At 45.1% G+C, this 17162-nt stretch overlaps 1 protein-coding gene across 3 annotated transcripts in view; it reads right to left on the bottom strand.

The window, feature by feature from the left end:
* The window catches only part of LOC118904523 (myosin VIIA and Rab interacting protein), a 222422-nt gene that overhangs the window by 54155 nt on the left and 151105 nt on the right, over positions 1-17162 (bottom strand). For all 3 annotated transcript variants that reach the window (XM_036870745.1, XM_036870744.1, XM_036870746.1), the window contains 2 exons: positions 11933-12065; positions 4619-5247 (listed from right to left, as the gene is read on the bottom strand). In XM_036870745.1, coding sequence (XP_036726640.1) covers positions 4619-5247; positions 11933-12065 — 762 coding nt within the window. The remainder of the gene's footprint in view (positions 1-4618; positions 5248-11932; positions 12066-17162) is intronic.

A 17162-nucleotide genomic window follows, 5' to 3' on the forward strand; every position in this document is an offset into this window, starting at 1 on the left:
AGTTCCCTTGTATGTTATTTGTTGTTTTTCCCTTGCTGCTTTCAATAATTTTTCTTTTTCTTTAATTTTTGCCAATTTGATTACTATGTGTCTTGGCGTGTTTCTCCTTGGGTTTATCCTGTATGGGACTCTCTTCGCTTCCTGGACTTGGGTGGCTATTTCCTTTCCCATGTTAGGGAAATTTTCGACTATAATCTCTTCAAATATTTTCTCTGGTCCTTTCTCCCTCTTCTCCTTCTGAGACCCCTATAATGTGAATGTTGTTGCATTTAGTGTTGTCCCAGAGGTCTCTTAGGCTGCCTTCATTTCTTTTCAATCTTTTTTCTTTTTTTCTGTTCCGCAGCAGTGAATTCCACCATTCTGTCTTCCAGGTCACGTATCCGTTCTTCTGCCTCCGTTATTCTGCTATTGATTCCTTCTAGTGTAGTTTTCATTTCAGTTATTGTATTGTTCATCTCTGTTTGTTTGTTCTTTAATTCTTCTAGGTCTTTGTTAAACATTTCTTGCATCTTGTTGATCTTTGCCTCCATTCTTTTTCCGAGGTCCTGGATCATCTTTACTATCATTATTCTGAATTCTTTCTCTGGAAGGTTGCCTACCTCCACTTCATTTAGTTGTTTTTCTGGGGTTTTATCTTGTTCCATCATCTGGTACATAGCTCTCTGCCTTTTCATCTTGTCTCTCTTTCTGTGAATGTGGTTTTTGTTCCACAGGCTGCAGGATTGTAGTTCTTCTTGCTTCTCAAGGAGCAGCATCTTTTAAGGAATGGGTTTATGATTCTAATATGGCTTCCGTGACTCAGGAAACTGCTCATAGCAGATATAGGATGAATTATTTAATAATGATTTGATGACAGATATTTAATTTGAAAAAAAATAAGGTTAGATCTTACCTCATATCGTCCCCCAAAGTAAAGTACAGATAGACTAAAGAGCTAAATGTAAAATACAAAACTACAAAGTATTAGGAAAAAATAGGAAAATATTCTAACAATCTTGGAGATTTAAAACCTTCTCAAACAAGGTACAAAATTTAAAGGAAATGAAGAAAATAATTGATAAATTATTAGTAACAAAAATTTTTGCCTGTAAAGTGTACTTAAATAACGTTAAGGTGAAAGTGATAGACAATGGGAGAGTATCTTCAGTGTGTAATCATCAAAGAACTAACATCTACAGTATAATTAGAAAATAAAACTAATTCCTAAAAATCAAGAAGAAAAAGACAGTTGGTCTGACGAAATAATAGAAGAAACATATAAATGTGTCTTTCACAGAAGGAAAAACGCAAATAGCTGTAAATATAGGAAAAAGTGCTCAATCTTAGTAGTAACTATGTTAACTAAAAAGAAATATATTTTTTTCCTCACATAAAGTTGGCAACAGTTTAACAGACTGACAACACCGAGTATTGTTGACAGTATGAGAAAATGTGCTCTACAGTGCATGGCTATGTAGACTGCTGTGCAGTTTTGGGAGTTTAATTTGGCAAGTACTCATTAAAATTAAAGATCCATCTATGCCTCAAGTCAGAAATTCTACTCCTGTACTTGTATAAAGAACTTTGCACAATAATATTTTCTGCAGTATTGTTTATAACATCAAACATTGAAAAAGTCTTGAATATCCATCATTATGGGAACTATTGATTGTGGATTCCTCCCCACCTTGGAACAGTGAAGAACGGAGGAGGTTGGGTGCGATATTTGGAGCAACACTGATAAAGTTCTTGTATCATTAGCATTGCTTAGAATTGCCCGTGCCTGGTGCAAGGTGATAATTAAAAAGACTGACTTTGATTGGATTTATTATTGTTTTAAAATTCTCATCAGGCAATGCACCCTTACTGCTTGCGCCCTGGACGGATTTCTCCCACTCCCACACTCCCCGCTGAAGACCACTGTGATGCAACCTTTTGCAGGTACTGTGCAGAGATCTGTGTGCTCTGACTTCTCCATCACATACTCTTAGGAGAAAGAAGTGGAAGAATATGGGGAGTAGGATGCCGATTTTGCTAAAACACAGACACATTTACATAACTATATTTCTAAATGTGCTATACATATATGATGCACAAATACAAATGTAGTCATTTGGGGAGAGATGGCAGGGATTTAGGGTTGTGGTCAAAGGAGACTATATCTGTATGTTTTAATAATTTTTATATTCACTTATTTATATAGCTTATAAGTATGAAAATAATTTATATATATATATATATATATATATATATATATATATATATATATATATATATATATACTTTTTTTGGTGGGGGGGACGAGAACTGCCCTAGTAAACTAAATAGAAGGGAGGACGAGGAGGGCCAGGGTTTTGAAGTCCCCAGAAGTGCAACGCCATCGCCACCTAGTGGTCGGGAAAGGACACTGCCGACGAGGCAGACACGGCAGAGTCCTGGATCCTTTCTGCTGGCCCTTGCCTTCTCCCTGTTGACGCCTTGCAAGGATTAACAGCAGAAGACAACTTAAAAGCCACCTCAGAATAAATAGGAAGCTTCAGGCACCTAGTTATGGTGGATAGGTGGCATTTTATACCTGCCAGTGAATCATGCAGACAACTCTCAAGAATATCCCTTGAGGCAAGTCACCCAGAGTCCCTGGAAAACAGTCTCCACTTGAGCTAGATGATAATGATTCACAGCTGAACAGAATTTTATATTTCTCATTTATGATCACAACAGTCTCACATGGCAGATTTGTAATGATCTTATTTTACAGAGGAGAAAATGAGAGCTTGGACCAAATTTCTAGGCAACATATTAGCAGGTCAGGTAGCACTGATGCTAAATTCTGTGACCTGAGGACCTCTGAGTGCACGACTGTTTTTTTGTTTTATTTATTTATATTTTTTCATGACTGTCTTAATGGGAGCCCCAGGATCAGGGATCTGGCTGACACATTCATAGAAGCTCACTGTAGCAGAGGCTGGTGATGTCCGAGGCTGTATCCCCCAGACCTACATGAGTTGCCTGCAGCCACAGGGGACGATCTGTGGCTCACTGATAGTTTCCCACCTCAGACCTGGCTCTCTCTCTTCTTCTCCATCTGAGGGATTTCTCAGGCACCATCCATGCAAACCTGGCTGTGTATGGAGTTTATGCCCACCCTGGGTGGGACCTCTCTGTACCAGTGGGAGATGGGAGACTAGGTAACTCTTCCCCGTCTTCTAGGTGGAGAATTCTGAGCTGTGATCCACATGACTTCTCAGCGGGTCCCTGGTGGGACGGAGCCCCAGTTGCCTATATTGTATCTTCATTGGCTTTTCTCATTTCCCCGTTTCACTCTTGGGTTTCCTGGGATCGCCTCTCTCATAAACCTACATCCAAATCCTTAATTCCAGACCTGTTTTTGGTGGAACCCAAACTAAGAATGCAAGGCACGGTAGCTGGGTACTATGGGAGATGCAATGACATTCAGAAAGTGGGTGTGGTTTCTCCAGGAGCCTAAAAAGTCAAGTTGATAGTAATGCAAGTAGCTGTGATGATGTGCCTACAGAAAGCAGAGGCAACATAACTAGATCTTCCATAAGGCTCACAGTTTCAAATAGTGCAATCCATTGCTTTTAGGCATTTAAACTTTCCAGGCTACATGTGTCCTTTTTGAGTTTAGAAAATACTGCTATGGGAAGGCCAGAGTCAGCATCACAAAGTTCAATATTGAGTTCATGGTGATCAAAACCAGGAAGAGGTGAGGGTGGGGACACAGCATGATCACAGGCATAGAGCTGGGGATGAGCAGGGTTTATTCACAGAATATAAAATTAATCTGGTTGGGGGTCCATGAACTACCTGAAATTGTAAGCAAAGTATGTGTGTGTGTGTGTATGTACAGGTCCATTTTTCTAGGGAGAGATTCTATAGCTTTAATCAGATTCTCTAAGGCAGTTCATGAGGTAAACCGTGAGGGAGGCAGCACTGAGGATTCCGAGGAGGCTTGTGATGGGGACTAAAAGTCACAGAATGTTAGTAAACTGTGCCCTGAATTATCATATTGAAACAATACTGTCTGTGCCCTTGTGCTGTGTTCTAGGACAGAGGTCAGCTCTTTATAAAGTTATCTTATTCACTCATCACAACCATTCTTTGAAGTGGGTTCTAATATTATCCCCATTTGACAGATGAGGAAACTGAGACCTAAAAAGATGCCTTGTCCAAGGTCACACAGCTGGATTTGAACTCAAGCAGGCTGACTCTAAACCCCATAGCCTTAACCCCACACCAGTGGCCATTAGATTTTTAATGCACAGAAGAATCACCAAGAGAGCTTGTTATAACAGAGATGCCTGGGCACCATCCCCAGAATTTCTGATTTAGCAGCTCTGGGGCAGGGCCTGAGGATCTGCATTTCTAACAAGTTCCCAGGTGTTGCTGTGGCTGCTGGTCTGGGGGCCACACTTTGCAAACCCACTTTGAACTCTAAGCTTTCATCTCCAGAGAGGAGGGCATGGAGCCTCCAAGAGTTGTGACTGAGCAGCAAAACCAAGATGAGAATCCGGTTCTATGGATTCTGAACCCAGGACTCTCCACACCACTCCTGCTTGGAGGAGGGCACAGCCTACTGAAAAATGTGTGTGTGCTTGCACGCACCCAGCTTTATTACCTGATGTGTGTCCAGCTCCGGGGGATGGCCGCTGGGGGAAGATAATTCCTTGCTTGGCTCCTCCGAGCCCACCCGGGCCCTTCTCCACCTCCTGGCCCTCTGATCTGCGGGGTGGGGGGCCTCCTCAGGCTCGCTGCTGTCTGAGGTCTCCCTGCTGGCTGCCTGGGGGTTGAAGTTCACGTCTAGCTCTCCCTGTAGGCGCATCTTCTCAGCTGAGGGATTCCTGGGGGCCTTCCTCTGCAACCAGGACAGCCTGGCCCGGCGCCCAGCTTCCCGGGAAGAGCCTGCCGAGGAGGTTTCTGAGTCAGAGCACATGGCCTCGGGGTTGGGGGAGAGCCCGGAGTAGGCGGAGGGGCCTTGATCTGAGCCCTGGGCTTGCATGGGCTGAGGCTGGGGGTTCCTGGGCAGGCTCTGGGGCTGTGGGCACAGCGTGCTTAAGGCCTCCTTCCAGTCAAAGTCCTCCTCGCTGTCGGAGCCCATCTCATCGTAGGCGGACGCCACGCTGGAGGCTGCCTCCAGGGCCTGAAATGTGCCACTCTTAGGTTTGGCCAGCAGGCGGGTTGGGGGCAGAGCCCCATCCTTCAGGGCCATCCAGTTCCCGTCGGGGCTGTGCAAAACTGGGGCCACATCTGCAGGCAGGAGGGGGAGAGAAATCAGAGAGGGGCTGTTACCGCCTTAGAACAAGGGGCCCCACCAAGACCTCCCCTGTGTCCCTCTTCCTAGAGCACTTTCTGGTCTCCCCGCCCAGACGTGGCCTCCTCCTTCCCTGAGTTGCTGTGACAGACTGTCTGGTTCATTCCGTGATCCAACTTGGGTTCTGGCTGATCACGCACAGGGCTGGGCCCTCCTCCCCGATGACAAGGGCCCTGCGGCAGGGTCTGGGTCTCAGTCATCTCTTTGGCCTGCACTGTCCCAAAGCCAGCTCGTGCAGAGGAAGGAGCAGAGGCTGGGAAGTCAGAGGGCCAGGGCAGAGAGCAGGCTCAGCCACCTAGCCGCTGTGTGAGTCTCCTGGAGGTGGAGGTCACCTCCAGGACCATGACCACCACTCTGCCTCTGGTTGGTGAAAAGGGCACAGCTAATACTTCTCTGGGCTGCTGAGAGGATGAAATGAGGTGAGGCTCATAAAGTGTGTTACACATACCTGCTCAGAGCAAAAGATGAATTCTTAACAGCTCTTTCCTCCTTGCCTATAAATGAGGCCACTGTAGGGCAGGGCAAAGAACAAGAACCTTGAATTCAGGCAGAGCCAGGGCTGAGCCCCAGTCCTGGCCATTACTAGCAGGTGACCTTGGTCAGAGAGCATCTCTGAGCCTGTTTCCTGACCTGTCAGTGGGGACAGTGTGACCCTCCCGGGCTGTCAGAGGATTTTTATGAGACAACATATGTGAAGCATCCATCACAGTGCCTACTACAATGAGGGCCCCCAACTATTTTTATCTTCCATCTACTGAATTGAATTATACCATTATTATTTAACACCTGACTGGATCAGCACCTGTGTACTCCTTGTACATGTGTATAGAGGACAGATATGTTTATACCCTACGTCTGTACCCTATAGTTCCTCTTCAGTACTACAACACTGTTTCCACTGACTGTGTGAACGTTCAAAAGAGAGGCTAACCAGGGTATTATTACCTTTGACATGTTACGGGCTCTACCTGTGATAATAGTAGGTCTTCTGGGAAAAAGGGCTCTATTTTGTTGGCGTCTTCCCCAGTGCCATGTCCCAAGATCGACAGTCAGGTACTACAGAAGGCAGCGACTAAAGGGCCCATCAGGGTTTCTCCAGAAATGCTCAGGCTCTCTCTCAGTTGAAGCTAATAATGGCCAGTGAGCAGCAATCTTGCTTTTCCTAAGGCTTTCTCTGGTTACCAGAGCCTGTGCTGGCTGCCCTGAGGCAGGATGGAATCACCACCTCCTGGGAGCAGCCCTCACCAATGACTGGGGAGCTAGGGGATAAGTACCCCAGCTCCCTTGCCCATTGGGACTCTTGGAGTTCCCCAGTGGGGCAAGCTTGTCACCCATGGTCGTACCCTGCTTCATAACAAGTCATTTGTTGCCTATTTTCCCTTCCCTGTATCATATCCCTACTCTCCTCCCTGTGGTTTCAGGTTCACCTCCAAATAAACTATAGGCCCTCAGATCTTTTTTTTTTTTTTTATGGCCTTTATTATGTTGAGGTAGGTTCCCTCTATGCCCACTTTCTGGAGAGTTTTTTATCATAAATGGGTGTTGTTGAATTTTGCCAAAAGCTTTTTCTGCATCTATTGAGATGATCATATGGTTTTTATTCTTCTGTTAATATGGTGTATCACATTGATTGATTTGCGTATATTGAAGAATCCTTGCATCCCTGGGATCAATCCCACTTGATCATGGTGTATGATCCTTTTAATGTGTTGTTGGATTCTGTTTGCTAGTGTTTTGGTGAGGATTTTTGCTTCTATATTCATCAGTGATATTGGTCTGTAATTTTCTTTTTTTGTAGTATCTTTGTCTGGTTTTGGTATCAGGGTGATGGTGGCCTCATAGAATGAGTTTGGGAGTGTTCCTTCCTCTGCAATTTTTTGGAAGAGTTTGAGAAGGATGGGTGTTAGCTCTTCTCTAAATGTTTGATAGTATTCACCTGTGAAGCCATCTGGTCCTGGACTTTTGTTTGTTGGAAGATTTTTAATCAGTTTCAATTTCATTTCTTGTGATTGGTCTGTTCATATTTTCTATTTCTTCCTGGTTCAGTCTTGGAAAGTTATACCTTTCTAAGAATTTGTCCATTTCTTCCAGGTTGTCCATTTTATTGGCATAGAGTTGCTTGTAGTAGTCTCTTAGGATGCTTTGTATTTCTGTTGTAACTTCTCCTTTTTCATGTCTAATTTTATTGATTTGAGTCCTCTGCCTCTATTTCTTGATGAGTCTGGCTAATGGTTTATCAATTTTGTTTATCTTCTCAAAGAACCAGCTTTTAGTTTTATTGATCTTTGCTATTATTTTCTTTGTTTGTATTTCATTTATTTCTGCTCTGATCTTTATGACTTCTTTCCTTCTACTAACTTTGGGTTTTGTTTGTTCTTCTTTCTCTACTTCCTTTAGGTTTAAGGTTAGATTGTTTATTTGAGATTTTCCTTGTTTCTTGAGTAGGCCTGTATTGCTATAAACTTCCCTCTTAGAACTGCCTTTGCTGCATCCCATAGGTTTTGGGTCGTCATGTCTTCGTTGTAATTTGTCTCTAGGTATTTTTTGATTTCATCTTTGATTTCTTCAGTGATCTCTTGGTTATTTAATAACATATTGTTTAGCCTCCATGTGTTTGTGTTTTTTACGTTTTTTTCCCTGTAATTGATTTCTAATCTCACAGCATTGTGCTCAGAAAAGATGCTTGATATGATTTCAGTTTTTCTTAAATTTACTGAGGCTTGATTTGTGACCCAAGATGTGATCTATCCTAGAGAATGTTCCATGTGCACTTGAGAAGAAAGTGTAATCTGCTGTTTTTGGATGGAATGTCCTATAAATATCAATTAAATCTATCTGGTCTATTGTTTCATTTAAAGCTTGTGTTTCCTTATTAATTTTCTGTCTGGATGATCTGTCCATTGGTGTAAGTGAGGTGTTAAAGTGCCCCACTATTATTGTGTTACTGTCGATTTCCTCTTCTATAGCTGTTAGCAGTTGCCTTATGTATTGAGGTGCCCCTATGTTGGGTGCATATATATTTATGATTGTTATATCTTCTTCTTGGATTGATCCCTTGATCATTATGTAGTGTCCTTCCTTGTCTCATGTAACATTCTTTATTTTGAAGTCTATTTTATCTGATACGCGTATTGCTACTCCAGCTTTCTTTTGATTTCCATTTGCATGGAATATCTTTTTCCATCCCCTCACTTTCAGTCTGAATGTGTCCCTAGGTCTGAAGTGGGTCTCTTGTAGACAGCATATATATGGGTCTTGTTTTTGTATCCATTCAGCAAGCCTGTGTCTTTTGGTTGGAGCATTTAATCCATTCACATTTAAGGTGATTATCGATATGTATGTTCCTATTACCATTTTCTTAATTGTTTTGGGTTTGTTTTTGTAGGTCCTTTTCTTCTCTTGTGTTTCCCACTTAGAGAAGTTCCTTTAGCATTTGTTGTAGAGCTGGTTTGGTGATGCTGAATTCTCTTAGCTTTTGCTTGTCTGTAAAGGTTTTGATTTCTCCATCAAATCTGAATGAGATCCTTGCCGGGTAGAGTAATCTTGGTTGTAGGTTCTTCCCTTTCATCACTTTAAATATATCATGCCACTCCCTTCTGGCTTGTAGTGTTTCTTCTGAGAAATCAGCTGTTAACCTTATGGGAGCTCCCTTGTATGTTATTTGTCATTTTTCCCTTGTCGCTTTCAATAATTTTTCTTTGTCTTTTATTTTTGTCAATTTGACTACTATGTGTCTCGGCATGTTTCTCCTTGGGTTTATCCTGTATGGGACTCTCTGCACTTCCTGGACTTGGGTGGCTATTTCCTTTCCCATGTTAGGGAAGTTTTCGACTATGATCTCTTCAAGTATTTTCTCTGGTTCTTTCTCTCTCTCTTCTCCTTCTGGGACCCCTATAATGCAAATGTTGTTGCATTTAATGTTGTCCCAGAGGTCTCTTAGGCTGCCTTCATTTCTTTTCATTCTTTTTTCTTTTTTTCTGTTCCGCAGCAGTGAATTCCACCATTCTGTCTTCCAGGTCATGTATCCGTTCTTCTGCCTCCGTTATTCTGCTATTGATTCCTTCTAGTGTAGTTTTCATTTCAGTTATTGTATTGTTCATCTCTGTTTGTTCTTTAATTCTTCTAGGTCTTTGTTAAACATTTCTTGCATCTTGTCGATCTTTGCCTCCATTCTTTTTCCGAGGTCCTGGATCATCTTCACTATCATTATTCTGAATTCTTTTTCTGGAAGGTTGCCTATCTCCACTTCATTTAGTTGTTTTTCTGGGGTTTTATCTTGTTCTTTCATCTGGTACATAGCTGTCTGCCTTTTCATCTTGTCTATCTTTCTGTGAATGTGGTTTTTGTTCCACAGGCTGCAGGATTGTAGTTCTTCTTGCTTCTGCTGTCTCTCGGATCTTTGTATTAGGGTCCACTTCTGGGGTAAGCCAAACAGACACCCACATGATGCAAACATGCAGACTTGCCCCGTCAGTGGAGCATTCACTCTCGGGGAAAGGTGTATCCTTGGGGCCTTACAATTAGTCGCTAAGTCTGCCCTCGGGACCATCTTTGGGGCTCTGAATCTGATGCTTCTTCTCAGTGGCACACCCTTGGCCTTCTCTCCTTGAGGAGCTGGCTACTCTGTTCTCTGAGCTTTGCCAAAAAGCTTTCTTTTTTTTTTTTTTAACACTTAAACTATATCTTATTTTTGTGGTTGTCTATCCCGCCCCCCATCCCCCACCCCTGACCATGAGTTCCTTGAGGGCAGGGCTGCCTCTTCTTCACTGCTGGACCCCCAGCCCCTGGCCAGTTCTGCAACCCATCCTGGGCTGGTAAAGACCACTCGCTTGTGAACAAAGGCACCCACAGGCTGCAGGGGAAGATGGGGCACTTGATGTGTGGCTCTACATGAGTCCAGCTGTCTGCAGCCTCTCCTGGGGCCATGGGAAGAAGCCAAAGAGAGAAGGCCCTAGTGATGCCACTCTGTGCCTGCCTCCAGGGTTGGCTGTGTTGTAGATGTGGTCCTGGGCCCACCTCCAACACCCAGTACATGGTGGGCTGGGGTCTGCCCATCACCAGCTCCTCTCTTCCTCTGCCTTTTATAATTCCAGATTGCATGTTGCTCTGGGAAAGCTAGAAGTTTGCCAGTTTTTATCTCAGCAAAAGCAGGGATGGCTCCATAAATGCCCAACCCCATGAAAACCTTGGTTGTCAAGCTGCATTGTGGGAAATTTTCAGAGCTCTGCCTGGGCTACAGTACCATATTCCCTTCGTGCACTGGGACACCCTCTGGGACGCTGCTCTCCTTCATCCTCTCCTTTCTCCAAATTCTCACTCTTTCATGATTGTGTAGACAACTCACAGTTAGAAAGTCAAGACCAGGAACTGTCCCCTGATCTTCATTTCCCAGCAATGAGCACATGCTGTGTATGTGGCAGATGCTCAGTCAAGGTCTACGAAGTGAAAATGTGTTTGGCGGGGGGACATGCATTACTTGCTGTAAGCACTGTCAAGACTGAAGACTGAAGGTGGGTTTACTCAGCCCACAGTGTCCCCTACAGCTGACCTCAACCATGGACCAACAGGCTCCAGAGCCAACCCTTCCCCTGAGGCATAAACAGAACTGCTGAAAATAGTCCAGTTGACGTTACCCTTCTAAGATGACCTCTGCCTCTGGCCCTCCTCTGTTCTACATTTGTGCTCTGCTGAGACTGAGAAGTGCCCCCAGGGAATAACCTGCTTCCTGCTAAACAGATCAGACATCTTTCAAGACTTCTGGGGTTGGCCTGGACATTTTAGCATGTCAAGGACCGAGCAGTCCTCGGAAAAACCAGCAGTTTTCCATACAAGTGCTTTTATATTTTTTATTTTAAATCTTCATCCTGAGAGATGCATGGATTTTTGAGCCGAGTATGAAATCATTTTTCTGTGTGTGATGTTGTTGAACTAAGTTTTTTGTTTCTATGCAACTGATAAATTACACATGGGTGCCTTAGTTTAGAGAAATTTATGCACAAAATCATGTTTTGAAAACCAAGATCCTTTGCAAATTTTTTTGGAATGCTCATAATTCAGCAGGAATGGTTTTGTGAAATGGAGTGTCTTTTAGAAGTGCTTATAATACCCCCTAAATTTGTTAGTTTCTAAGTCTGAACTTTGAAATGCTCTTTCTTTGTTGTTATTTGTTTACTTTTATGGTGTGGAGACACTTATTACCATGAGTAGTTGAAAAGCCCTGCAAATGTTTGAGGACCACATTAGCTGTGGTATCTTGGATACTGAAATGAATGCCTGCTAGGTTGGATTGGTGTTCCTGGCCTACATATAATAAGACACCTTCTCCTAGTCCACATAGAACACGTAGCTGAAGGGGGGCTGTGTAGCCAAGTGATCTGAACACACTTGCCCACTGTCTCACGGGTCTCAGAAGGAAAACTTCCTATGTGGGAAACATGTCCACATTATATATTGTGTGCTGTGCGAGAGACCTCATGACTTGGTGGCCCAGCTGTCCCAAATGGACACATCTCCACTCAGACTGATGGTAGGAAGGGCTGAGCAACCACACGACAGCCGAGAAGCCTCCCAACAGCATTTTTGAAACCCACAGACCAAGCACATGCTGCTTAGAACAGTTACTTGTCTCATCCAGCCTGTCCACGCTCTTCCAGCTGGGCCACGCCTCCTCCTCCCTCGGCTGCCTCGATGCAACCTCCAGCGAAGAGGTCCTCAGGGCATCTTCTCTGCTGAGTGAGAACACAGACTGTGACCGCTGTGGAAAGAAAAGAGGGGAAGGGGTGACCTTGTAAGGCACAGTCCCCAGGAGGAGTGCCTTCAGATCCGCAGGCGTCCCACCGCATGGAGAAGACACAGCTGATGGTAATGGCTTTTCTCGTGTTGAGGTTTAGAAGTTGCAGATCAGTGCATCATGCCATATAATGGCACACATTGTTCCTGTTTATTCCATTGCAAGCACGCAGGCCTGCCAGAAAGCATCAGAGTTGTGGTGGAATCCGACAGAGCAGGTTCTCACATGGCTCCTGTTTACCCAGCCATTCTCTCGGCCAAGATTTCTTAGGGCCAACTGTGTGTGATGAAAATGAGAGCATCTTCCCTTCAAAGACCTCCAAACCTGAGCATTTCAGCAGTGTAAGTAGAAAGTTATAGCACAATCTAAGTGCTGCAATAGACAAGTGAACCAAGGATGATCAGTCCACAAGCCCAGAGCCTTTGCAACACATTCCCATTTAGTTAAAAAAAGGAAAATAAACTCTAACCTAAGGGCAAGTGGTAGAAAAGGGATTTCAAATGACTGACAAGAAACATGTTTGAGCTGTATCATTTCTATATGTTACAAATGTTATACTGAGAATCTGAAGCTCAAATGTTCTGTGTAGGGAATTTCATCAAACAGAGACCAATTTTTTCCATTGTCATTTAATGAAAGAATTCCCTTCTATTGGTGATTTACTTTGATCTTTCTATATGGGTGAAACAGGAACGAAAGCGTCTCTGAGATAGGAAGCGAAGTACCCATCTCTGACTCAGGCCCCAGGCAGTTTGGCGCCACCAGCTGGCCAACCTCAACAACAACAGCCCTGCTGCCTTCTCTCCCGGGAGGAACTGGCTCATCTTGGTAACTTTCTTCCTCTCCTGCCACAGGTCCTGAGAGTAGGAGACAAGAGGGGAGCATGTTTGGAGAGCTGTGGGCAGGGCCCTCGGGCGGCTGAGGCTGGACTCAGGACTCAGCTGTATCTGGGCTCCAAGACCACCTCTGCTACAACACCTTGGCTGAGTGACTCAATTTGTTGAGAAGCAGAAACCTAATCTTGCTCTGCACACAGTAATTGCATAATAAGTATGAGCTTTAAAAAGGTGTTTGAGAATAACAAAGGAGAATAGCAAACACCGGATCCAGGATATATAGGTGAGAAAATTGAGCATGATGACCAGGGTTTTGGGAGAGGACAATGCACTCTGTAGCCTTGCACCGAAGGATGGTTAACCAGTCTGAGAAAAGACTCAGAGAGGACTGAGGATCGAGGCCCAGCATCACCGTCATCGCAGGCTAGGCCAGGGCCCAGCAGCCCTCAGACATAGGGCGTCTGGCACACTTTGTTGGAGAGGGTGGTACAGCCAGCTCTGGTCCAGAAAGAGTCATAGGAAACCTCTTCTATTTCCCCTCACAAGACCTTGAGGCCGATCCAGGAGGAAGATGGGTTTGCATAACAACTACGGAACGCTTTAAGCTGTGTACCAAGGGTCACAAACTGCCTCCCACCCCTTTGATTACAGAAGAGAGTATGACGGGTCTCCAGACCTGCCGTTCGATGCATGGTCACAGGTTAATGCAGCCCAGGAGTGGAGGAGCTCTCCCCCTCTTATCGATTAGATGAGATTCAGTGTGCATTCAGTTCAAACAGGCCACGGTCTGTGGGAAACCCCATTCCTCAAGCTGGGCTGAGGGTCCTGGCGGCTTCTATTCTTGCTGTGTTATACAACACTCTATTGCAACATCTGTTTTTTTGCCTGGTGCAAGCAACTGAAGGAGGTTAATGGACTGCTAAGGGTGACATCCCCAGCCCCTGGCACAGTAACTGGTACGGAACTGGAAATCAATGAATGTTTACTGTGGAGTGAATGTGATTTGGGGTGGGCTACAGGATAGGTTTTCAGAAGTGCCTGATGATGATGATGATGATGATCTTACTAACTTCTTGGATGACACTGGGGATCAAGAGAAACAAAGAAGAAGCCCACTGTCATCCTCATTTATGTCATGGAGGGCAAGGTCTTACTTGGAGGAGAGAAAAGCTAACACACACGTCAAGTGGCTCTCAGTTGGGTACCAGTTCCATCATTCCGAGGGCACAGCAAGCACTGACCCTGTCTCTAGCGCCCTGAGCAGCTCTGATACTTCACAACAACCAAGGTTTTCTTGGGGTTGGGTATTCAGGGAGCCGTCTATAATTTTGTGAAATCCTTGACAGATGATGAGCAGCTATCACAGAGGCAGAGATTAAGGGTGACAGTCTGTTGGCAAGTGAAGTTGTTAAAAATGAAGAAAAAAAATCCTTCCATGGCAAACTCCCATATATTCAGGGGAACATACCCTTGACACGCCTCCCACCTTGGACTGGCAAGAAGACCCCCCTTCTGTGTGATCGCACGGCTCTTCCTGTCTCTCCTACAGTCCTATTCCAACATATCGACTCCTCCACAGACTGTGAGCTCCTTGAAGACAGGGATGGTCTTTTGGGTGTGACCCTCGGTCCCATGTTTGTGACTGAATTTGTAGTATGTAAGACACAGGTGTGGCCCTAAGGAGCTGATGGCCTATTGCCAGGTGCAGTATTACTGCAGCCTCACCTGAGCTGTTTTCTATACCCTGGTCTTTATTTTTCTATCTTCAAACTTCTCACTGTAAATCACTGAATACATGTTTGAAAGAGAGGAAATGATAGTATTTCATTTTGCAGTGGCTCAAACAATATTTTATTTCTGTATGTGTGTGGCTGTAGGAGGTGGCTGGGCTCCACTTCTATAGGACAAAAATGCTCCCTCACCTACAAAAGCCAAGATCAAGCAATGAAAAGTCCTTCTGTGGTCCCAGCAGGGAAGAGGGGATCTATGTTTTTCATGAGTTGAGGATGCCAGGCTTTTGTAATCTATTTCAGGCAAGCCATTGTTTCACACTAGGAAAAACAGCTATACCCTGACAATCACAAGAATCCCCAAAGAGCTGACTCCAGCGCATCTCAGGACACTGCTGGCCTGCTGTCTCCAGCCAGGGTGGAAAAGCCCCAGACCCTAGACCCAGTTTTGCCACAAACTCATTGCAGTAAACATATTGCCCAGAAGATGGCGCAACCACGACACTTTTACTTGCCAGTTGGTTCAAACTCTGTGCCTCCCGGGAAGTGATGGGATTACTTGATTAATTTATTTGCCTTGTTTCCCTGGCTGGGCCCTCTGTGCCCACTCTTTTGTTCCCACCCACAGCTTTTGTTTTTCTTCCTCTTACCCACCCTAGGGTCCATGGAAGAAACAGGGCTGGTGATGTCAGGTCAGGCGGGCCTGAGTTACAGTGTCTGCATGTGTATGCTGCGGGGCTGGGCATGGAGGGTGGAGTCCATGGGTTCAGGGATGTTAGCATGCCAGCAAAGCCTTGCAAAGATGGACTGAGAAGTTCAAACAGGCCCCGCCTCATAACTCTTTGGGCATGAATGGGTAGTGTGTTGGGTAGGGTCCATACCAGCTCCTCCTCTTGCTATGTGGGATCTTGGGAGGATCTGTTCTAAGCTTCAGTTTCCTCACAGAAAGGAATCAGTGCCATGTCTAGCACACAGAATGCACTCAGTAAATATCAGTCAAAATAATAGCATTTATTAAGCTCTGCCACTGAGCCAGGGCAAGACCTCCATCCCCTCACTCAGTCCAGTTGGGTGCACATGAGTGAGTTGTGGCAGCCTGGAATAACTTGCCCAAGCACAAGGTTGGCGCAGGGCGGAGGCAGGGCTTGACCTTGGGTCTGTCTGGCTCCGAGGTGATGCTCTTCCATGCCCTCTTGCTGCTGTGCCTGACACCCTTTGCTGAAAGCCTGGGGACAAGGCACTCCTGGCTAGCATGCTCCAACCCAGCAGGACCTGCCATCCAAACCAGCTGGTTCTGAAGCTCTAGGCAAAACTTGCAGTGTGATCATCAGTTACCTTTGTTAAATCTTCCTCTGCAGCCGCTGGTCCCCCGTGTGGGCAGCAGCGTCCTGTTCTACCTGTATTTCTTGGAATGGTATATTGTTGCTGTGACTGCAGTGATTATCATCATCGCCACCAGGGCAGGCTCCCTGGGGCACCAGTCATGGCTTCAAAATAAGTCTTTGCTCTCAAGGAGCCCACATCATAAAACAGGGAGAGAATGTTTTTAGTATCAAGGGTTTATGGGCAAAGGGATCGATAACAGTGTTCATATGAATAACAACTGAGACATAGCTTTGCTTTGTATTTTTAGGGTCGGGCATAGTCATTAAACTCAATCCAATAATTATAACAATAATGAAAAATACTTTAGGTCTGCCCTATAGTCATTTAAAGGAGTGAGCAAATGTGAGGGAGGAAAATGACAAAAGCACAAAGGGAAAAGGCTGAGGAAAATAGGGAAGGATAGAGAAGAGACAGAGTCAGACAGAGATGCACCTTAGTCCCCGGGCATAGCGTATGCCCAGCCTCTGCTGTCATCATTATTATCAATAGGATCACCGTATTAATAGAGAGACGACTTTTTATATACACGCACCCAAAGAAATAGGCACTAAATGAATTATAACCCCTGCACTGGTGCCTTTCAGGATATTGCATCTTAAGGCTTTGAAAGCTAGATTGCACTGACCCCCCTACTGGCAGAGAACCACACAATAAAGGAGGAAATTAAAAAGAGGACAATCACACTGAACTTTCTTTCAAGAGAATAGATGAGAAATCCTGTCAGCATGGGGATGGATTAAGTTTGGGTTTTGCAGTTCAGCCCAAGGAGGGAGGCCTGCAGTGTTATGGGATTCTGCATAGTTACCCCTGGAGCCAGGGTATTCGTGTCCTCGGAGAACTGAGGATAAAGGAGGAAGCACTGCCAGGAGACCACTGGTTTAGGGCCATCCAGGGTCTGTAGGTCAGGGTGCCCTCCTGAAGATATCATGAAGAGGCCGTCCTTAAGCCTGCAGCCTTCCCGGCATCCCCCGCCAGCTTTGGGTCAATGTACTGATGCCCAGCTCCGCCCCAGACCCCGTGAGTCAGCGCCCCTGGAGTGGGGCTCAGGCAGATGAGGAAGATGAGCGTCTGGGGCGAGAACGGCTCGTGGAAAGGTGGGAGAGCCACCT

Source organism: Balaenoptera musculus, chromosome 11 (genome assembly GCF_009873245.2).
Source record: "Balaenoptera musculus isolate JJ_BM4_2016_0621 chromosome 11, mBalMus1.pri.v3, whole genome shotgun sequence".
NCBI lineage: Eukaryota > Metazoa > Chordata > Mammalia > Artiodactyla > Balaenopteridae > Balaenoptera > Balaenoptera musculus.